At 34.7% G+C, this 23,856-nt stretch overlaps 1 protein-coding gene across 3 annotated transcripts in view; it reads left to right on the top strand.

Annotated features, from left to right (window-relative positions):
* The window catches only part of LOC119539768 (CD2 associated protein), a 180,297-nt gene that overhangs the window by 141,931 nt on the left and 14,510 nt on the right, over nucleotides 1-23,856 (top strand). For all 3 annotated transcript variants that reach the window (XM_037843532.1, XM_037843534.1, XM_037843533.1), the window contains 6 exons: nucleotides 241-303; nucleotides 12,162-12,327; nucleotides 12,676-12,818; nucleotides 19,829-19,941; nucleotides 20,648-20,752; nucleotides 21,815-21,999. In XM_037843532.1, coding sequence (XP_037699460.1) covers nucleotides 241-303; nucleotides 12,162-12,327; nucleotides 12,676-12,818; nucleotides 19,829-19,941; nucleotides 20,648-20,752; nucleotides 21,815-21,999 — 775 coding nt within the window. The remainder of the gene's footprint in view (nucleotides 1-240; nucleotides 304-12,161; nucleotides 12,328-12,675; nucleotides 12,819-19,828; nucleotides 19,942-20,647; nucleotides 20,753-21,814; nucleotides 22,000-23,856) is intronic.

The raw sequence follows: 23,856 nt of genomic DNA, 5'->3' as shown, positions 1-23,856 counted from the left end.
AGCAAGGAACGCTGAAGTTAAAAATAATTTTTATAAAAAGTTGATGTTGGAGGCTTATTATAAAGCTCTACTGTTAATTATAGTAGCCATTGGCCACTATACATTCTGTTACATTGTTTTTTCTGTTAAACCATGCTTTCATTGGATGCTATTTTTTTTAACTAACTTTTTCCTTTTATTATTGTAAATGTCTTCTAAAACTATGAAAAAAAAAAAGGTATAACTTATTTTTTCCCCCAGCTCCAAAACCTGAGCTGTTCGCTGCAGAAAAGAAGAATTTTCCTATAAAGTCTGAAGAAAAAGGTGAGGCAGATTCTTCCACTCTGGAAAAATAATTTTTTCCTTTCAAATGAAAACAGCAACGTTGAGTCCTTTACGCTCATTTTGAACAGGCGTTAAGTATTTACTTTGCAATGCTTGGAGCTCTCTGGGAGAGAATACTTCAAAATGAATAGGAAATTAAGCATTTATTCAACTTGATACTAATGTACATTCATTTAAAAATTAAATCATAACTTCAGTGAGGCTGTAGTATTTGATCATATTTATTTCAAATAGTGTATAAGAAAACAACATTAAAAATTATGTTTTCATTATTTTTGTAGTGTCTTAGTTATCTTTCAGATCAGAATCAAAAGTCTAAACTTTGAAGCCCTCCAGGAACTGACTTCCAAATTACATTTTTGGTATCATCTTTCCCCGTTTTCATCACTAAATACACCAATCACACTCCGTTCCCCAAATATGCTATGCACCTTTGGCTTTTCTGTTATTTGACAATGCGCATGGCGATGTCTTTTTTCTCTTCCTATTGACTTCCAGTTCTTTTCCATGTGGCTTGCTCTTCATAAAGCCTCCAGTAATAGGATTAAGGCTCAGCCTGATTCATTCGGACCACAGTTTAAAAATAACGTCTTTGAAAGGTCCTATTTACAGTGGGTTCACACCTACTTGAATGGATGTTCTTCAGGCAGAGGGGAAATAATTCCAAATATGAGGGTAGAGATACAGAAATGAAGGGGAACAGAAATATGAAATACATGGGTTACTCTAAGTATTGACTTTATGCAACAATAATAATGTCTTGTGGGTTTTCATAGAAATAAAAGCAGAACAACATAGCATTTTAGACAGCAGTGGTACAAATGAAGTTAAAACATTAAGGCAGTAGGAAAAAGTCCTTATATTTGACTTTCATAAGTCAAGGATGTATGTTGTAATTTCTAGAGTAACTACTAAAAATAGCAAAATGTATAACTAATATGCTAATGGAAAGGGAAAAATGAAATAAAAAAAATTAATACAAAGAAGGCAGCAAAGGAGAGAAAATGGAACATAGACCAGGCAAGACGAGTAGCAAATAGTAAGATGGCAAATATATCAGTAGTTATAAATGGATGAAATGTTTCAATTAAAAGAAAGATTGTTAAACTGGTTAGAAAAGAAAAAACTCAATGATATACTGCTAATGAGACATAACTTAATGATAAAGATTCAGGAAGGATTGTGTTGAAATGATGGACAAAGGCATACCTTCCTCCTTTTACCAAAATCTGTTTTAGTTTCCTTGACTTGAGCAAATACCATGCAGTAGTTTGGCTTAAACAATGAGAATTTATTTGCTCATGGTTTTGAGGTTAGGGAGAAGTAAAAATTGAGGCATCATCAAGGTGAAGCTTTCTTCTTGAAAATTGTGACATTCTGGGGCTGGCTGCTAGTGATCCTCAGTCCTTAGCGTGTTACATAGCAAGGCACATGGAGGCCTTTTCTAGCCTCTCTCTTCTCCCTTTTCTTTTTTGGGTTCTGTTGATTTCAGCTTCTGGCTACTGCCTCTGTGGCTTTCTTTTTGTCAGTCTGAATTACCTAGTAATAGGATTAAGATCTATCCTGGACCACACCTTAACTGAAGTAACCTCATCAACAGGTCGTATTTACAATGGATTCATGGGAATATATTAAATTTAAAAACATGTTTTTCTGGGGTACATGCCTTCAGGCCACCACATTAGGTAAGCACCAATCAGAAAAGCTGGTATAGCCATATTAATAGCAGACAAAGTAGGCTATAAGGCGCAAAGCATTACTAGAATTTAAGAGAGACATTTAAGGCCATGTGCTTTGTAACAGAGTTGCATTGGAGAAAAGGTAAAATAAATGGTGTTGGTTATTTTATATTGATACAAGAAATAAGTAAATCTTTACCCTTACTTCATAGTGTATACAGGTTTGAATCCAGAATAGACTATGCATCAGTGGCTTTTTGCTTTATGACCTAATTTGCACTATAAACTGGTGGAAAAAGGACATTATTTTCAATAAATAATGCTTCATACCATGTGTATTAGATAAGGGTCTCTAGGGAAAGAGAAACAACAAGAGATGCCAGTAAGTATAAGATTTCATAAAAGTATCTTACATAACTGTGGGGATGCATGAATCCAAATTCTGTAGGGCAGGCAGCAAACTGGCAGCAAACTGGCAACTCCAGTGAAGGTGTTCATTGAACTCCTCAGGAGATGCTGGCTAGCCAGAGAAGGTTCTCTCTCTTTCTCCCTTAAGAGTCTTCAACTGATTGGATTAAATCCAGCTGATTGAATTCTCATTGCAGAAGATGCACCCTTCGTTGATGTAATCAGTCTCAGGTGCAATCAATTGATGGATGATTTAATAAACCAGTCTTCTAGTTTATTAACCAGCCACAAATGTTTTTGCAGTGTTAAATAAGTGATAAATTTGTGACAGTGGGATTTTGTGTGTTCATTGTTGAGGGATGGAGCCTATAATTTTTAGGGAGGGGTTTACCAGTGGCCTGCAATGTTTGCTCAGGATTCATAGTTAGGTTAGGCCAGTGCTTACCTGACTAGACACCTTGACACCATCACCTGGCCAAGTTGACACATGAACCTAGACATCATACCATGTATAAAAGTAAATTCTGGATTGTGGCTCTAAATGTGAAAAGAAAACAGTTTTCTGGAACTTAATGTAAGCAAATATCTCTGTATCTTGAGTAGAGAACCATTTAATGCTTTGACACAAAAGACAGTATTATAAAAGAAGAGATTGTTTGGATTACACTAAAATTAGCACCATGTGTTACTAAAAAGACACCACTAGGAGAGTAAAAAGGTATGCCTTTGAGGGGTAAGCAATATTACAACAGATAATTGAGGAAGCACTTCTATTCAGAATATATAAATAATACTTAAAAATTACTAAGAAAAAGACAGCCCAATAAAAAAATGGGTAGGAGTCTTGAATAGGTGCTTCATTTTAAGGGTGTATGCCCAAATGACCATCAAAGTATGAAAAGTTACTCATTACTAATCAAGGAAATGCATATTAAAACCATAAGTTTTAAAACACTCCCCAGAATGGCTAAAATGTTTATAAATGTCACAATACTAAATGTTGGCAAGCGTACAGATTATACAGAATCCTCATTTGCTGTTGATAGGACTGTAAGTTGGTATATCCAGTCTGGAGAAATAAAGTTGAATATACCTGTACCCTGTTATCCAGCACTGTCATTCCTAGTTATATACCCAGAAGAAATGTGTGCTTCACATATGCACCAAAATACTTAATGAGAAAGTTTATTCCAGCATTATTTGTATTGGCTCCAAATTAGAAACAACCCAAATATCCCTCAGTAAAATGGATAAGTATATTGAAGTATATCCTGTAAAATGGATAAGTATATTGAAGTATATCCTGGGATACGATAGAGCAACAAATGACTAGAGCTACACGTGGCAATATAAATGTTAAAATTCCATTGAGGAGGTGAGCTTCCGGAAGATGGTGGTTAGGAGAGACGGAAAAAAAACATCTCCATGAAAAATACTAGATAAAAGACAGAAAGTGACCCAGAACACCAGTTCCAGTGATGCACCAGCTGGAGAAGGGACTGTGCACTTGGTGAAACTGGAAGCCTGCGTTCTGAAATGAGTGAGTGAACCTGCTGGATAACCTGCAGCCACGCTGCAGTCTGGGGAAGCCGGAGGTTGGCATTTGGAGTTGGGCTAGTTTTAAAAACCCAAATGTAGCTGCAGATACAGCAGCGAGAACTGCACAGTGAAGCATGGCGGGAATTGTGTCCCCACAAGCTGTGGGCCTGCCTCAATATCTGGCATGGACAATAGCCTTTAGCGTACCCACTGCTAATTGTCTCAGAGCTAGGAAAGCAGAGGTTAGCGGAAAGGGGGAAATAACCATGCCCCATACAGCCATCTTCCCAGCAGGCTGGGAACGCTTCTGCCCTGTGCTGGCGCTACAGTCCAGAGCTGCACCAAACAACCCAGTGTGATGGGAAGTGTTTCCAGCAACATGCGCACACGCCACAATACCTGCGTGGACTGTAGCCTTTTGCACACCCGCAGCTAATTGTCCTGGAACTGGGAAGGCAGAGGTGTGTGAAAAGGGGGAAATTAACACACCCCATATAGCCATCCTTTCAGCAGGCTGGGAATGCCCCTACACAGCCCTGAAGCCCAGAACTTCCTTTGGGAGATGGTGCTTACTTATGATGTAGCACAGTCTTCTCTCAGCAGAGGCCCTAGGAGGGCATGGCTTGGAAGAGGTACCCCCCTCGGAAGTCCCAGGGACCACACACCAATACCAAGGACTTGTGGCTCAGTGGCACACAAACTGGTGAGACTGAACTGAAGGTTTAGACTCTTGCAACAGCTTTAAATCTCCAGAAACACCTGGGAGGTTTGATTATTAAAGCCGCCCTCCCTCCCTAACCGCTCAGACACACACCCCACATTCAGGGTGGGCAGCACCAACTACACATGCAAACCTGGTGCCCCAGTTGGACCCCCACAAAATTCAGACCCCCACTCACCACAGAGACAAAGTTGGGAGAACTGGCTTGAGGGGAATAGGTGACTCGTGGATGCCACGTGCTGGTTAGTTACAGAAAGTGTACACCACCAAGCTGTAGATCGGACAAATTAGAGATAAGTGTCTGAAAAAGCCTACATATCCTAAAAGAACCCTGTCAAGCACATGCCAAGAGGCCAAAAACAACAGAAAATTTTAAAGCATATGAAGAAACCAGACGATACGGATAACCCAAACCCAAATACTGAAATCAGAAGATCAGAGGAGACACAGTACTTGGAGCAATTAATCGAAGAACTAAAGACAAACAATGAAAGCATGGCACAAGGTATAAAGGACATGAAGAAGACCATAGAGGAGCGTAAAGAAGAAACTGGCAAGAGTAAATAAAAAAATAGGTGATCTTATGGAAATAAAAGAAACTGTCGACCAAATTGAAAAGATTCTGAATACTCATAGTATAATATTAGAGGAGGCTGAACAGCAAATCAGTGACCTCAGAGAAGACAGAACGGAAAGTGAAAGAACAAAAGACAGAATGCGGAAAAAAAATTGAAAAAATCGAAATGGACCTCAGGGATATGATAGATTATATAAAATGTCCAAATATAAGAGTCATTGGTGTTCCAGAAGGGAAAGAGAAGGGTAAAGGTCTAGGAAGAGTATTCAAAGAAATTGTTGGGGAAAACTTCCCAAACCTTCTAAACAACAAAATCATAAATGCCCAGCGAACTCCAAATAGAATAAATACAAATAAACCCACTCGGAGACACATTCTGATCAGATTGTCAAATACTGAAGAGAAGGAGCAAGTTCAGAAAGCAGCAAGAGAAAAGCAATTCACCACTTACATAGGAAACAGCCAAAGACTAAGTAGTGACTACTCAGTGGCCACCATGGAGGTGAGAAGGCAGTGACATGACATATTTAAAATTGTGAGAGAGAAAAATTGCCAACCAAGAATTCTTTATCCAGCAAAACTCTCCTTCCAGTTTGAGGGAGAGTTTAAATTTTTCACAAATAAATGCTGAGAGAATTTGCTAACAAAGAGACCTGCCCTACTTGAGATACTAAAGGAGCCCTTCCAACAGAGAAACAAAGAAAAGTGGGAGAGATATGGAGAAAGGTTCAGTACTAAAGAGATTCAGTATGGTTACATTAAAGGATATTAAGAGAAAGAAGAAAAAAATATATCTGACAAACATAAACCAAAGGATAGGATGGCTAATTCAAGAAATACCTTCACAGTAATAATGTTGAATGTAAATGGATTAAACTCCCCAAATAAAAATTATAGATTGACAGAATGGGTCAAAAAATATGAGCCATGAATATGCTGCATACAAGAGATTCATCATAGACACAGGGATACAAAGAAATTGAAAGTGAAAGGATGGAAAAAAATATTTCATGCAAGCTACAGCCAAAAGAAAGCAGGAGTAGCAATATTAATCTCGGCTAAAATAGACTTGAAATGCAAGGATGTTACGAGAGATGAAGAAGGCCACTACATACTAATTAAAGGGGCAATTCAACAAGAAGAAATAACAATCATAAATGTCTGTGCACCCAATCAAGGTGCCACAAAATACATGAGACAAACACTGGCAAAACTAAAGGAAGCAATTGATGTTTCCATAATTATTGTGGGAGACTTCAGTACATCATTCTTTCCTATAGATAGATCAACCAGATAGAAGACCAATAAGGAAATTGAAATCCTAAACAGTCTGATAAATGAATTTGATTTAACAGACATATATAGAATATTACATCCCAAATCACCAGGATACACATTCTTCTCTAGTGCTCATGGAACGTTCTCCAGAATAGATCATATGCTGGGACATAAAACAAGCCTCAGTAAATTTAAAAAATTTCAAATTATTCAAAGCACATTCTCCGACAATAATGGAATACAATTAGAGGTCAATAACCATCAGAGACTTAGAAAATTTACAAATACCTGGAGGTTGAACAACACACTCCTAAACAATCAGTGGGTTAAAAAGAAATAGCAACAGAAACTGCTAAATTTATAGAGACAAATGAAAATGAGAACACAACATATCAAAACCTATGGGATGCAGTGAAAGCAGTACTAAGGGGGAAATTTATAGTGCTAAATGCATGCATCAAAGAGGAAGAAAGAGCTAGAATCAAAGAACTAATGGAGCAACTGAAGAAGCTAGAAAATGAACAGCAAACTAATCCTAAACCAAGTAGAAGAAAAGAAATAACAAGCGGTAAAGGAGAAATAAGTGACATAGAGAACAAAAAAACAGTAGAGAATAAATAACACCAAAAGTTGGTTCTTTGAGAAAATTAACAAGATTGACAAGCCCCTAGCTAGAGTGACAAAATCAAAAAGAGAAGACCCAAATTAACAAAATAATGAATGAGAAAGGTGACATTACTGCAGATCCCGAGGAAATTAAAAAAAATTTTAAGAGGATACTATGAACACCTGTATGCCAACAAACTGGATATTGTAGAGGAAATGGACAATTTCCTGGAAACATATGAACAGCCTAGACTGACCAGAGAAGAAACAGAAGACCTCAACAAATCAGTCACAAGCAAAGAGATCCAATCAGTCATCAAAAGCTTCCCACAAATAAATGCCCAGGGCCAGATGGCTTCACAGGGGAATTCTATCAAACTTTCCAAAAAGAACTGACACCAATCTTACTTAAACTCTTTCAAAACATCAAAGAAAATGGAACACTAAGACATTTTATGAAGCTAACATCAATGTAATGCCAAAACCAGGCAAAGATGCTACGAAAAAGGAAAACTACTGGCCAACCTCCCTAATGAATATAGATGCAAAAATTCTCAACAAAATACTTGCAAATTGAATCCAAAGACACGTTAAAAAAATCATACACCATGAACAGGTGGGGTTCATTCCAGGCATGCAAGGATGGTTCAACATAAGAAAATCATCAAGGTGTTGCAACACATTAACAAATCAAAAGGAAAAAACCAAATGATCATCTCAGTAGATGCTGAAAAAGCATTCAACAAAATCCAACATCCCTTTTTGATAAAAACACTTCAAAAGGGAGGAATTGAAGGAAACTTCCTCTTGAAACACTCAAGAGCAAGATACCATTAAGAGCATATATGAAGAACCCACAGCCAGCGTAGTACTCAATGGTGAAAGACTGAAAGCCTTCCCTCTAAGATCAGGAATGAGACAAGAATGCCTGCTGTCACCACTGTTATTCAACACTGTGCTAGAGGTGCTAGCCAGGGGAATCTGGTAAGACAAAGAAATAAAAGGCATCCAAATTGGAAAGGAAGAAGTAAAACTGTCATTATTTTTAGATGTTATGATTTTACATCTGGAAAACCCTGAGAAATCGACGATACAGTCACTAGAGCTAATAAACAAATTTAGCAAAGTAGCAGGATACAAGAGTAATGCACATAAGTCAATAATGTTTCTATACACTAGAAATGAATGAAGAGACACTCAAGAGAAAGATACCATTTTCAATTGTAACTAAAAAAGTCAATACCTAGGAATAAACTGAACCAAAGATGTAAAAGACCTATACAAGGAAAACTACATAACTCTACTAAAAGAAATAGAAAGGGACGTTAAAAGATGGAAAAATATTCCATGTTCATGGATAGGAAGGCTAAATGTCATTAAGATGTCAGTTCTACCCAAACTCATCTACAGATTCAATGCAATCCCAATCAAAATTCCAACAACCTACTTTGCAGACTTGGAAAAGCTAGTTATCAAATTTATTTAGAAAGGGAAGATGCCAGAATTGCTAAAAACACTCAAAAAAAGAAAAATGAAGTGGGAGGACTTGTACTTCCTGACTTTGAAGCTTACTATAAAGCCACAGTAGTCAAAACAGCATGATACTGGCACAAAGATAGATATACTGATCAATGGAATCAAATTGAGAATTCAGAGATAGACCCCCAGATCTATGGCTGACTGATCTTTGATAAGGCCCCGAAAGCCACTGAACTGGGACATAACAGTCTTTTCAACAAATGGGGCTGGGAGAGTTGGGTATCCATATCCAAAGGAATGAAAGAGGAACCCTACCTCACAACCTACGCAAAAATTAACAGAAAGTGGATCAAAGACCTCAATATAAAAGACAGTACCATAAAACTCCTAGAAGATAATGTAGGGAAACATCTTCAAAACTTTGTATTAGGCAGTCATTCCCTAGACCTTACTCCCAAACACAAGCAACAAAGAAAAAATAGATAAGTGGGAACTCAAACTTAGAAGTTTCTGTACCTTAAAGGAATTTGTCAAAAAGGTGAAGAGGCAGCCAATTCAATGGGAAAATATTTTTGGAAACCATGTGTCTGACAAAAGACTGATATCTTGCATATATTAAGAAACCCTACAACTCAATGACAATAGTACAGACAGCCCAATTATAAAATGGGCAAAAGATATGAAAAGACAGTTCTCTGAAGAGGAAAGACAAATGGCCAAAAAACACATGAAAAAATGTTCAGCTTCACTAGCTTTTAGAGAGATGCAAGTTAAAGACCACAACGAGATACCGTCTCACACCAATTAGAATGGCTGCCATTAAACAAACAGGAAACTACAAATGCTAGAGGATGTGGAGAAATTGGAACTCTTATTCATTGTTGGTGGGACTGGTTCAGCCACTCTGGAAGACAGTCTGGCAGTTCCTCAGAAAACCATATACAGAGTTACCCTTTGATCCAGCAATTGCACTTCTTGGTATATACTCAGAAGATCTGAAAGCGGTGACACGAACAGATATCTGCACGCCAATGTTCATAGCTGCATTATTCACAATTGCCAAGAGATGGAAACAACCCAAATGTCCTTCAACAGATGAGTGGATAAAGAAAAGATGGTATATACACACGATGGACTACTACGTGGCAGTGAAAAGGAAAGGTGTTGTGAAACGTATGACAACATTTATGAACCTTGAAGACATAATCCTTAGTGAAATAAGCCAGGCACAAAAAAAGAAATATTGCATGCTTCCACTAATGTGAACATTGAGAAATGTAAAATAAATGGTTTATAATGTAGAATGTGGGGGCCTTGCTATAGAGAGCAATTAGTGAAGGGGGATCGATAACCTAGTAAGAACAGATAAGTTATCAAGGGTAAATTTTAACATTCTGGGAATGCCCAGGAATGACTGGTTTATTAATTTCTGGTGGGTATGGTAGGAACAATTTCAAAGAAATTTTGCTGTCTTTGGTTATCTTCTTTCTTATTCCTTTACTGGCTTATAGTCTGTATATTTTCATGGGGTAGAGTAGGAGCATGTTGGAAATAGTTATTTTAGGTTAAAAAAATTCCATTATGAAAAGGTTAAAAACAGGCAGAAGTAATCTGTGCTGTTAGAAGACACCTTTGGACAGGAGTGATGGGGTAGTAATTGGGAAGACACCTGAGGGAAACTTGAGAGATGTGGATGATGTTCAGCTTTGACTTTGGTGGTTGCTACTTAGGTAGGTTCATGTCATGATGACTTGTCAAGCCTTGTACTTAGGCTTCTGAAAATACATTATGCTTGTTAAAAAATTTATTTTAAGTAGTATCCTGTACCATCAGATGCAACAGAAATTTTAAGGAAGATAGGGACCAAAACCCATTTTAAGGTTTGACAGCAGGAGATCATAGCAATCATATATGTCTAAGATTTAATTTTATCATCCAGTCTAGTGATATATGCTGAGGCAAGTGCACTCGATACCTTTTTAGAACATTTTCACGGATTTGTCTCACAGATAAAATATGATGTGCACATGTGACAGATAATAGTATGGAGAGTTATTTTGTGTTAAATTGGTCTAAAATTTTAGGAGAATAGAAAAAATAGTCTTGCTACTTTTCTAATAGTACTGTTTTTTCCTCTAATGTATCTCCAAGAGGCCACTATTAAAGAATTGAATGTTTGATTTCTTAATTAGAATTTATGTACATGAAATCACACATGCTATGGTGCCTGCGTTGCTTATTAATTATTTTTCTATTCCAATTCATGCATCAGGGCACTAACCCTCATCTGAATTAATAGACTAGCATTATGCACATTGTTAATAATTTATTGCTGTACTCTGTAGTTGATAAGATAGGACATATTTCAATTATTTTGTTGTATTTTGTCATCTCCATACATTTTCACCTTGTTTTTAATCAAAGTTTTTCTTTATATACGTATGACAACTCTTGATCCCTTTTTGTGTCCTCAAGTATCATAGCGTCTCTATTTTGAGTAATTCTTAAAAAAAGTTGGACTTTTATACCATTTGATGGCCAGAGTTATAATAAACTAAACTATATTTTCATGTGATTCAATGAAATTATTAAATAAGTGATAAAATTGAGACAGTGAGATTTTGTATTTTCATTGTCGAGAGACGGCACCTATAATTTTTAGGGAGGGATTTACCAGTGGCCTGCAGTGTTTGTTCAAGATTCATAGTCACCATTTCTGATTAAAATCTCATAAACTTATTTGTGATTCTATGACAGATATTCTTTTCAAAGACCAGGTAAATTTAGAAAATTTTCAGTATTGCACTTCTTATTTTTGGAATGTATACCTTATGAAACAATTATATTTTAGTTGACTGCATACCACGAATATCTCATCTGTGTGTGCATGCGTCCATTGTTTTTATTACCTGAAAGATCAGGAATCATATCTGTACATATGTGTAGTACCAAGAGTATTTGATGCCTTTTTGGTGATAAAATTGTTTTTATGAATATGTAATAAAATTGTTCTGAATGCTATTTTACCCCCCCCTTATTTTCTTATCTGTAAAATGTAAATATGTTTCATAGATGGTGTTAATAAAATAACTAGTACATTAGTGAGAATTATGAATATATATAGAAACTGGAATTTCTGTTCATTTTCAGTTCATAATTTATAGTTCAGTTTCAGAAAATAGTCTGGATTTAAGTCTAGATAATACTGTTTTTTGTTAATAACTGTTTTATGATAATAAAGTCATATGTGTTTATATTTAAGGTAGAATATCAACTCTAAATTAAAAGATCTTGGAAAGATAATAAGCAAGCATTATTTATTAATTGGCCCCTCCCCCCCAAAAAAAGTAAACTATTTTTTTTAGATGGAAGCTTATTGTACTCAATTATAACTTTAAAAATAAAATAAAATTTACACATACACATGTATTAGATCGAGAGGGTGAGAATCGGTGTTTCTGTCTCATACTTTTCTAACTTGATTAGAAAACCTGAACAGTACTGATTGTTAAAAGCAACAACAATATGTTAAATATTTTTTGATCATCAGATGAAAAACCAACCCAAGAACAGAAACCTTCTAAACCGGTTGCTCCACAAGTCCCACCCAAGAAACCTACTCCTCCCACCAAAGCCAATAATCTTTTGAGATCTCCTGGAACCATGTATCCAAAGCGGCCTGAAAAACCAGTTCTTCCACCACCACCTATAGCCAAGTAAGTTTTATCTGATTTTAAATTAGCTTATTGATTTTCCTGTCTTTAACCTAAATGCCTTTACTGCCTGTCTAAATCCCAAAATAATTTTTTGTCTTTCATATTTTCTCTGTTAAATGTTAATCTTATGTTCATTCTAGGTGAATACCCCTCCCCCCCTTTTTTTTTAACATTTCTGAGTATGTGATGATTGGGGCAGAGGTTTACTTTTATGGACCTTGTTTTATAGAACAGAAATAAATCATTGTTAGGCTATAAAATCTTTGATGTTAAATCACAGTGTTAAAAAATGGTGTATATATTTCACAGACAACTGATTTTTGCATATTTTTATTTTTCTCATTTCAGGATTAATGGGGAAGTTTCTACCATTTCATCAAAATTTGAGACAGAGCCAATATCAAAACCAAAGCTAGATTCTGAAAATTTACCACTTAGACCAAAATCAGTAGAGCTTGATTCCTTTGCAGTAAGGAACTCTAAAGAAACAGGTAAGTGAACATGTAGAAAGGTGGTGCTTTAACAAATTTGATCAACATATTTTTCAAAAGCTAAAATAAGAGGGTTGTACATGTAATTTGTGTGAGGCTAGATACAGTGGAAATCAATTGAAATTTGATTAAAATTTATGTAGCCAAAATGGAAAAATGAAACTAAAGGAAGATAAAATGACCAAAACATTTATGTTTCACGTAAGTTTTCTTATTGGTCAGAGGACTGAGATGGATGTTAAAATATTATCTATCTGTCAGTCTATCCATTCAATATAAAATGACTATACCATAACTCAGGCAAGTATGACTACATTTTATTTTTGAAAGTTTAAAAATAAGGAGATGGCATAGTTTTTCAGTGGCAGCACTGGATTATGTTTAAGAAAGAATATTTTTATTTTTTCACTTAATGTGTAGATACTTTTGTTTCCAACTTAGGAAGATAGGCTTTTTATGCCTAATATATATAAGCAGGCTTCACTTTGTTTGCTAAATGTTGTTCCTTAAGCTTTTTAATTCTGATTTTTTAATTCTAAACTGAACTTTTTCCAAGCGTTTTAGTTATAAAATGCAAAATTTGAAGTAGCAGTCTTGAAGAAAATCTGACTGGTATAAATATTCATCAGATGTCTAAGATCACATAAATCCAAAGAGAACTCTTTAAATCCTGTTTATATTCTTTACAGTTTTGAAATACACTTTTTACCTTCAGTGGTAGCTTTTCATATTTACATTTAAACTTGAAAGCCCGCTATTCTTAGATGTTTTTATCTTTGTATTGTAATATTTGGTACTATATTTCATATATTTTCAGATGATTTTATTTTTCTTCCCTCTTTTCAGTTTGCCAGTATAAAAGCTCTGACTTACATGTGGCCTCCTTCAGTCTTTTAATTTGAATGTTTTGTAGATACTTTCCTTATATATTTGGATCTCTTTGCCTGTTGTGGGTGAAGCCATATTCATTATAAATTTCTGGAATTAAGAAGTCGACTGTATGTTAGAGGCAATAAAATATTCAGTATTTTTTTTTATCTGGCAAAAATTGTCCTTATTTACTATTTAATTAAATGAAAAGTAACAAAAATCCTCTCCATGCTTTTTAAAATTATCCTCTTTTTTACTGAGATTAGTGGTAAGAAATAGAATTCTATGATTTCATTCTGTGTTCAGTTATGATTTAAAATGTAGCTAGAAATGTGTTTTCAAAAGTAGTGTTTGGAGGAAAAAAGGTTACTTGCAAAATTTTAATTCTGGAAAGCATGAAACCATGTTACTTGAATTTCCATAATTTTCTGTGACCTTTATCAAAAACATCTTAAGTTTTGATGAATCCCTTTTGAAGTCGAAGGAGTAAATTAAAATAAATTTTCACTTAAAAACAAATTTTCATATATATATATATCACTAAAAGCATATGTACAGAAATAGCACGTATAATACATGTAACTTGGTAGTCAAAGAGTTCTGCGTTTTTTATTTTGTTTTTGATCCCTAATCATGTCTTAACTTAAATCCGTACCCTTTATTTACTCCTCATTTTAAAAAATAGAAGTGGCTTTCTGGAGCAGCATTTGAAAACATGTAATATCTAGTCTGTTTTTTTCTTCAAATAAATAAGGAAGTAATCCAAAGATGCTGAGACTTATACTATGTCAGAAAATTAAGTCTATAGCCCATTCCAGTTAACTTTCAAGTTGCTGTTCTTTATTCCTTCCACTATCAAGGTGCCTTTGGTGTACCATACTAACATCCTGGAAACCTCAGGAAAGAAAATTAAAATTTTGGAAATTGAGTTCATATGAAACATGTTAAGCATATTAAATATTTACTGAGCAGTTATTATATGCTAATTATTGTTTCAGACACAGGTAATATGTTAAGATAAAAGGCATAGTTGCTGGCAGCAAATAGCCCTTGTCCCAAACCTAAATTCAGAGGGCTCTTCCCTTATTTCCTTTTTTCATTATAATAAATATGTCCCTAGCAGTTGTACTGTGAAGTGTTTTACCTTCTCTGTGAGATGTTGAAACCTTAAAAAAAAAATTGTTCTGGGTTAAATACAGCCTCAAATTCAGCATTAGGTTGAGACATCTTTTAATTATATTTTTGGCTTAATTTGAGGTTTACATTTTTTTTTCCCTAACATGAAGGGAGTCTTTTGGCATAAGCTTCAGAAAACTTAAACTGTATGCCTTATTATATGAAAGCTTATTGAGAACTTCTTTATTATGTAAAATAATTTGAGGTGGAATGCTATGGTAAAAAGTATCGTGACTTTGTTATTTAAGAAAGTGGCTTTTATTTATTAGCTAATTGGCTGTATGCAAATTTCTTAACGTCGCTCAGTCTGTTTTCTTGCTTAGCTAGCAATCAGATGATTCAGTGTATCTATTTATACCTGTTAGAATGCCTGATAAGGAAGTTATAACAATTATAGTTGTTATTTCTCTTCTTCCCTCTGTCTGCCACCTAATTCTGCTTCTGTTCTTATCCATAAAGGACATAAACTACTGATTCCACATTTAGATATATTTCCTCATATTTAAAGCCACATATAAACATTTGTGTGAGTATTTAATAATCAGGGCCATGAATACAAAATTTGACTTTTGTTGATATATGAAAAATATTCCTAGCACACTCAAGGAGAATTTTTTAAAATGGAATGAAGTAAGTGAAGTTCCCTATTATGTTCTCATATGTATATAATACAGTGCTATACATTGCAAAGCTGTTAGGATGCATGCTTTAGTTTTATTTTTTTCTTTTTCAAACACTTCATCAAAAATTGGCTTAAGAAAAATGTCACTGTCACTACTGGCTAATTATAAAGTTCTCGTGGTACACATATTTCTAAAGTAGCAAATTTTGCAGAGAAGCAAAATTGTTTTCAGAATACTTGTAAATACAAGATAGAAAATTTAAAAACATAGCTATTCCACTGAGAAAACACTGCTGAAAAAGTGTCTATATAGTATTTTATCCTTTTCGATTGTTTTTCTGTAATAGTTTCTTCTAGGATTAAAAACCTTCATTATTGAATAAGCTTCTTTTCATTTCTGTTTGTTAGTTGATGTATTTTTGTTTGAATTTTTCCCCAACATTTATCCATTAATTTTTTCCATAAAGAATTTATTGTGGGGCTTTTCTAGTGAGGTGCTTGTTGAGTAGTAGACACTATAAAAAGTGAGCCTGTATCTGAACTAGGATACCAAAACAAATAAACAACAAATCCCAAAAATGTAGAACTACTCTTACATGGGATCATAGTAGTAGAGATAAAAATTTTAGTCTTTAATCATAATTTCCTTGATAATATCAAACTGTAACATCGTATAAGTCATTCATGAATTTTCATTTATACATTTTGAGATATTATTAAGAGTTGTATTGAGTCATTTTTATAATGAGATATTTAAAAGTAATATTTGACATATTTTTCTTTATGACATCATAGAATTAAAACTGCCTTCTTCAGTGTAATTACTGTCATTAAAAACTAAAATTTGAGTAAAAGGTTGTTTAGTTATGGTTGTAACTATATTAATGAAATGTTAATCTCTATTGATTGATTACTCGGGGTTCTTAAGAATAAAGCTCCAGCTCATACTTTTGGGAGCTATCTTGGTGTTCAGTAAGTAATTTATAGAGGACTTCCTTTTAGCTTAATGTATATTGAAATGAATACTCTTTATAGCTTTCTCTTTTGAAAGGCAAAGGAATAAATCTAACAAACAATACACAGTTTATGTAAATTTAGATAACCCACAATGGCTGTATACCAAATATTGAAATGGTTCTGTTCATTCTGCAACTGTTTCTTTTTCCTGCTTTGTAAAATAATTTTTTGGTTCAGTCTTTTTTCTACACATTCCTATCCCTGACTTTTCTTTCCAGATTTTGTTTCCTAGCCTGTTTGCCATGTTTCCCTTCTTACGTGTCAGGAAATTATCCTACCTTTCTCCATTTTGGTAAGATAACAATTAATAAAAGAAATCAATATAAATAGGTGGTGCACATTGATTTTTCTTTGTAATTTTACTGAAAGTGTACATGTCTGTCTGTCTATTTATTCTAACCCTTTTGGTTTTCCATTTTTAAATAAAATAAAATTCATTTTGGGAACATTTTCAGTTTATTTCTCCAAAGATTGGATATTTTATTTTGATTTTTTCAAATTCCATGTCTTTGTAGGCAACATGCAGAAGTGTAAGTGGTTGGCAGAGTGACAATGTGACAAGTGTTAAGTGATGGCCTGCCTTTTATACTGTGTAAACAGTGTAAATCCATTGCAATCACTCTTAGGTAAATTTAAAAGTGTTCAGATACATCATGAGTCAAAAAAAATGTGCAGTTATTTTTCTCACCTAATAACTTAAATGGAGAACCTGAGAGAGTTTTAGAATAGTAAACATTTTGTGTTGGTGTTGTAGCTCAAAACTGGACATATGGAAGGCATTTTACATAAGCATGGTGTATAATTTTGTAAATCTACCTTTTGTTTTATTCTTTGTTTCATTTATTTTATCTCCTATATTTTGTTTGTTTCTTTTTCTTTTTGCAAGTTGCTTAAATATGCATTTGAAAATAATCTCCATAGGCCAAAATGATCAGAATATAGTTTTCAAGGTTTTTTGTAGGTCCTCAAACATAATTATTCGTGTAAAAAGCAATTTTTAACTCATCAAACTATATATTTCTAATATATCCTTTTAAAATATTATTTTCTTTGTGTTATTTATAAATAAAATAACAATATTTATATGTTTAAATTCAAGCTCTTTGGGATTATGTAATGCATTTTCCATTGAAAGCCACTGTATTCTTATTATGGTTTGTTACATTTAATAATTGCTTACAGTCAATTATGGAAAGACTTAAAACAAAAATTAAACCAAGCACATAAGAGTGCCTGTTACAATATATTAGCTTAGTGGCTTAATCCAAGGTGGAACACACAAAGTAACCCCAGGATGGGAAAGTGGAAGAGAACAGTATTCTACAGATACTTTCAGTTGTTGTAAAATGCATATTGCCAGACAGTGATGTCTCTTTCCCTGCCTTATTTTTGTGTCCTCCAACCCCCACCCTACCCCCCCAAAAAATATATATATATATATATATCTGTACATAAGTTACTTTGAATATGAAAGTTGATGAGTAAACTTTGAGGGCCACGATGATGAGTATCTTTAGATCTCCTTAAGAAATAACAAATCACTGAGTTGGGACATCTAACTATTTGACACAGAGTATTATAGACATCCAGGCAAATGGTAACCTGAAGAATGAATCCAGATCTGGAAGGGCCCAAAAATGTCTGCTTCTCTGTAGAAAATCTTGGGTATGGTTGGTATATCTGGTTTGGAATCTGGGCTTAAAGGAAGGTTGTATTGACAATGGAAGTATCTGGAGTTTACCCCTAGGCTTCTTGTATCACATACAGATGTTTTTAAAGTTCAAGATCAACTCTTTTGCAAGGTTTTCTGTATCATCTAGAACAAGGCAAAGGATTATATGCTGTTGTTTCAGGGATACAAATTACCAAGGTTTGTCCTTACCAAAGTGTCCTTATCAAAGGTCAGCCAGCCTTGATGGTGGGGAAGCAAGGTGACAATCTATGTAGCATTTCCCTTGGTATCTGATTTGCTTTAAATTTATAACGATCTTATGATTCCTAAACCTGCCAATGTTTTAGCACAGGTACACTGAACAATAAACAGTTTGGATCCCACCTACAGTGTACAGTGCACATACATATATGTATATAAAGTCACAATAAATTATGCTTTTGCTTTACATTGAAAAATGCAAATGGAAAGCGGGCAGGGTGCCAGGTATAGTTAAACCCTTAAAATGTGAATATTGGGATACTACTTGAAGATTATAACAAATTTTAGGTGTACATTTTCTGATTCATTGCAATTATCAGTTTAAGAACTAGGTTATGTATTTTTATACACAAGAACTTAAGGTGACAGCTTTTTCTGCCATTACAATTTTTTTAAATTCGATTTTATTGAGAAATATTCACATACCATGCAGTCATACAAAGTGTACATTTGTTCATAGTACCATTATATAGCTGTGCGTTCATCACCAAAATTAATTTTTGAACGTTTTCATTACCACACACACAAAAATAATAAGAATAAAAATTAAAGTGAAAAAGAACAATTAAAGTGAAAAAGAACACTGGGTGCCTTTTTTTTTTTTTTTTTTTTTGCCCCCATTTTTCTATTCATCCGTCTGTACACTGGACAAAGGGAGTGTGGGCCATAAGGCTTTCCCAATCACATTGTCACTCCTCAAAGGCTACATTTTTATACAATCCTCTTCAACATTCAAGGGTTCTGGGTTGTATAGTTTCAGGTATTTACTGCTAGTTATTCCTATTCATTAGAACCTAAAAAGGGTTATCTATATTGTGCGTAAGAGTACCCACCAGAGTGATCTTTCGGCTCCTTTTGGAATCTCTCTGCCACTGAAGCTTATTTAATTTCCTTTCACATCCCCCTTTTCTTCAAGAAGATGTTCTCCATCCCAAGATGCTGGGTCTAGATTCCTCCCCAGGAGTCATATTCCACGTTGCCAGGGAGATTCACTCCACTGGGTATCTGATCCCGTATAGAGGGGAGGGCAGTGATTTCACCTGCCAAGTTGACTGCCATTACAATTTATGTTGTAGATTTCTGTGGCTGTTCTTTATGTCTTTCAATAAAAACTTTTTGCTGAGGTCTAAATCTCTACTAGAAACATGAACTTTATATTGTTAGTAAAGGAATTATACTATAAAATGTGTCAGATGAAGATGATGTTTGTTTTTAAGGGTGAGTGTTGTTTTCCAAATGCATATGAAAAGCACAGTTCAACTTGTAAGTCCTTAAAGTAGTGGTATTGTTTTTAATTTACGGTTTTCAAAAACCAAAAATGTTATTATTATTTTTTTTTATTTTCTAAAATTCACGGTTATCCTTTAGTAGATGTTTATTTTTGTTCTCTAGAGCTTATAAATTTTGATGATATAGCTTCCTCAGAAAACCTACTACATCTCACTGCAAATAGACCAAAGATGCCTGGAAGAAGGTTGCCTGGTCGCTTCAATGGTGGACATTCTGTGAGTTACAATTATTGGTTTAAAACAGAGAATTTAAATCGAGAGTCCATTTGAAGGCAGGAATGAGAAGGAAATTATAGTTCCACCAAAGTTTAAAAAAACAAGCAGATAGCTGTTATACTTAAGTAGCAAATACTTGAGTTTAAGGAGATAACGAGGGAGGGAGAGCTGTCTATTTCAACAAGGCTTGGAATGGAAAGTTATAGAATCAGAATTCGCAGATTGTTTTGAGATAACAACATAGCACAGGGTCAAAGGGAGACAGGGAGGGGATCTTTTTTATCTACCAGACCAACAACAGTGAATATAATAGAGGGATAGAGACTTCAGGAAACAATGAGAATTTTTTTTTGCTGAAATAATTCAATGGTTTTGTAGTAGTTGTCCTGATAATCTAAATCCGTAATTTCTTTTTATGTTTTCTGTAAATTGCTTAGGATAGAAATAGGCACTTTAGTGTGTATATGTATGTTGTTAAGTACTAACCTGCTTTAAATTACCTAACTGAAGAAAATTTTTATCACCAACAGGCAAGGTGTTTTTGTTCTCAAAATATGCAAATATGTTATTCAGCTTCAAATTTTGTAGTCTTTTTCAACAGTAATGGAGTATCAGGAACAGTAGCAGCTGTTTTATTTTCCAATTGCTTACTGCTTTCTCCTTCTTTGATCTGTTCTGTCCCTTGATTTTTAAAAAAATCATTTAGCCAACTCAAAGCCCAGAAAAAACCTTGAAGTCAGCAAAAGAAGAAGAAGATAGTGCCAAGCTAAAGTCATCTGAATTTAAGAAGGATACAAGCTACTCTTCAAAGGTAAGGTGCATTATGGTGTAAGATTTGTATAATTTTAGGATTCTTTGTGAACATCAGAATTGTGGAATTTAAGCTGTCCTTTAGAAAGAATTATTTATTCTTCCAAGAAATAAAGTAATTCCTGCTAAAAAAATTGAGTTAAACTTAATTCACACTCTTCTCTACATATCTTTTTAGAAGGGCTTATATTATTTTAAGTAAGTAATACAAATCTAACATATATTGGTATCTTTTTAAGGCATAGATTTTTACATTTGTTTCATTTTCTCATTAAAAAAATAGTCAAAGTCAGAAACCAGGTTTACTCTTAACCTAGCTGGTAGTTGACACCCATAATAAACACTCAGTATATCCTAGAATAAACAGCAGAATGAGTGGATTCTTCCATGTATTACATGATGTTAACACTCTTTTCTAAAATCTTTCCAGTTTTATTTAAGATAGTATTACCAAACTGGCATACATCTAATAGTTTAGAAAGTCATATTTCCTCTTAAATTACTCCTTAATATCAGGGTATTTGGCTGCTTTCCAATTTATCAAATATACTTAATCTGATTCTGAACTGTTAGTAGTTTATTGAAATTTTATTTTAGTGGAATAGTACAAGGGTGCCAGGCATCAACTCATTTTAGTAATTCTTACAGGGACTTACTGAATTCTTCATTGTTACTTTTAAAGCAACACTCTTTGATATGCCAAACAATAAGTATTTATATCTAGGATGAAAACAGCACATTAATAATACTGATATTTTCTTGCATTTAGATGGCCTACTAGCAAACCATTAATAAGATAAATCTGAATTTTTTTTTTTAAATAACAGCCTTTAGCATTTTTCACAAAACTCATTTCACTTATTAATGAATGAAAATTTATTCTCTGGTTATCTGGTGGGTTTTCTAGTAATGAAATCAAACTGCTTTCTTAAGTTCCAAATTTCTCTTTTATCTTAAATATACTTTATTTATCTTCTTGCTATGAAACTCTTTTGAACATAAATGTATTATTAAATATAAATACAAATAAAATTAGGAAAAAATTATTTTTATTTCTTTTTAGCCATCTGTGTACCTTTCAACACCTTCCATTGCATCTTCTAAACCAAATACGGCTGTTTTCCTAACTCCGTTAGAAATCAAAGCTAAAGTAGAAACAGATGATGGGAAAAAAAATCCCCTGGATGAACTTAAAGCACAGATGATTGAATTGCTGTGCATTGTAGAAGCATTGAAAAAGGATCATGGGTAAGTAGTCATTATTTTCTCCTTTAATTGAGTATTATTTAACACATGTATAAAGAATTCTTTCACGTAAAAGTGCACTCTTCTAAGTCTCTGGCATTAGTCAGTATGTTTTTAAAAGAAATTTTCAGTTTTTTTCTCCTTTTGGCACATCACTAGAATTGGAAAATTTGCTCCAGTAGCTTAGTTATAAAAAGTTAGAATTGTATCTGTAGTTTTATACTAGAAATCTTCTGGTCAGACATAGGGGTTATTTCTGGAAAATATTAGAAAAAAGCCATGTTGTATTTGGGATCTGGTGTGCATCCATATGCATATTCATCTTACTTCTCAAAGGACCCTGATCACTATTTCTGTTAGGGTTGGAGTTGGATATTTATAAAATGAGTGGGTTGGAACAGATGATCTTTATCTAGCTATCTTTCTCTCTATATATATATCTATCTGTCTACCTAAGGCCTTCCTCTTAACTCAGAAGTTTTGATATGGTATATGATGAGCTATTATAATTGAAAGCTAGGGACTTTTTAGAGCTAAGATAAAATTTAAAGATCACCTGCTATATAACACCCCACGTCCCTTTTAAATGAAGAAATAAAGGTTCAGAGAAGTAAATCTGTTCATCACACAGCTCTTAAATGGCAGTGTTAGAATGCAAACTCATATCCTCTACTGGTTTAGAGATGTTTTCTGTAACTATCAGTATTTGGTTCTTTTTAAAATCTGTTATCATTTCAAACATAATCCCCTAAAAGTGCAGTAGCTAAAACAGCTGATCTAGTTGGACTGAGGCTGAGGATTCAGGTGGAGTATCTCCTCTTCCCTTTTCCAACTTTGCCTGTAGCCTCTGAGAGGATTTCATGGAATATTCAGTGAAAGTCACTGCCAGAGACCATCTGTGCCACTTCTGAGCCTGATCTTACCATTTCCCCCCAGTTCTCAGTGGGCATAGGATCTTTATTAAAAACATTATTGGAGGATCCAAGATGGCAGCATAGACAGGAGTGGAAGCTAAGTAGTCTCCCTGGAACAACTGAAAAAAAAAAAAAACAGAAACAGCTAGTAAGTAATCTGGAATAACTGCAGGGGGACAAATGTGACCGTCCATTCATCATACACTAACCTGAATTGGGAGGATTGCCCAAGATCATAGCATAAAATCTGTAAGAACTGTGGATCCAAATCGGGAGACCCCTCCCCCACAGCCCGGCTACAAAGCCTTGTGGTGCCAGAGAGAAGCTTTCTCCCAGCAAGCGAATATAGCTCAGCTGAGCTCTGACTGGGGTTTTAATTAGCAAGTGTGAACTGCTCACTATGAGGTACGAGTCCCCAACAAGTAGACAGAGGCTTTGGGTGACGACTGACCTTGGAGGGCTGGAGGGTCACCTCGGGCTATCTCTGTACCTTTTTCAACTCAGTGGAGAAAGCCTCTGCCATTTTCAGTTCCCAGTTCTGTGACCCAGACAGGGGTGTGGCACAGGCAGAGAGAGACCACTGAAATGCTAATGACGTCCCCCTAAGGCATCTGTCTTTTCTAAGAGGAAAGGGATGGGGCCCAGCTCTACTACCTGCTTTTCATTCAGAACTTAGACCAGTCAAGAATTATAGGCTAATCTTTGCATCAGGCAGAGAGCACCCCTGCACAGCCCAGCAGCCTGGGGCTTCCGTTGAGGGACAACGTGCACTAGTGACATAGCACAGCCTTCCCTCAGCAGAGGTACTGGAAGATCACAGCTGAGAAAGGAGGCCCACTTGGAAAACCCAGGGACTCTATGTCAATGCCGGTGGTTTGTGGGTCAGCGACAGAGAAAATCTGGGGCAAAACTGAAATGAAGGCTTAGACTCTTGCAACAGCCTTGA

The sequence above is a fragment of the Choloepus didactylus genome, chromosome 7, assembly GCF_015220235.1.
Source record: "Choloepus didactylus isolate mChoDid1 chromosome 7, mChoDid1.pri, whole genome shotgun sequence".
In the NCBI taxonomy this organism is placed as follows: domain Eukaryota; kingdom Metazoa; phylum Chordata; class Mammalia; order Pilosa; family Megalonychidae; genus Choloepus; species Choloepus didactylus.
Note: the sequence above shows the minus strand (reverse complement) of the source record. Positions and strands in the feature narration are given on the sequence as shown.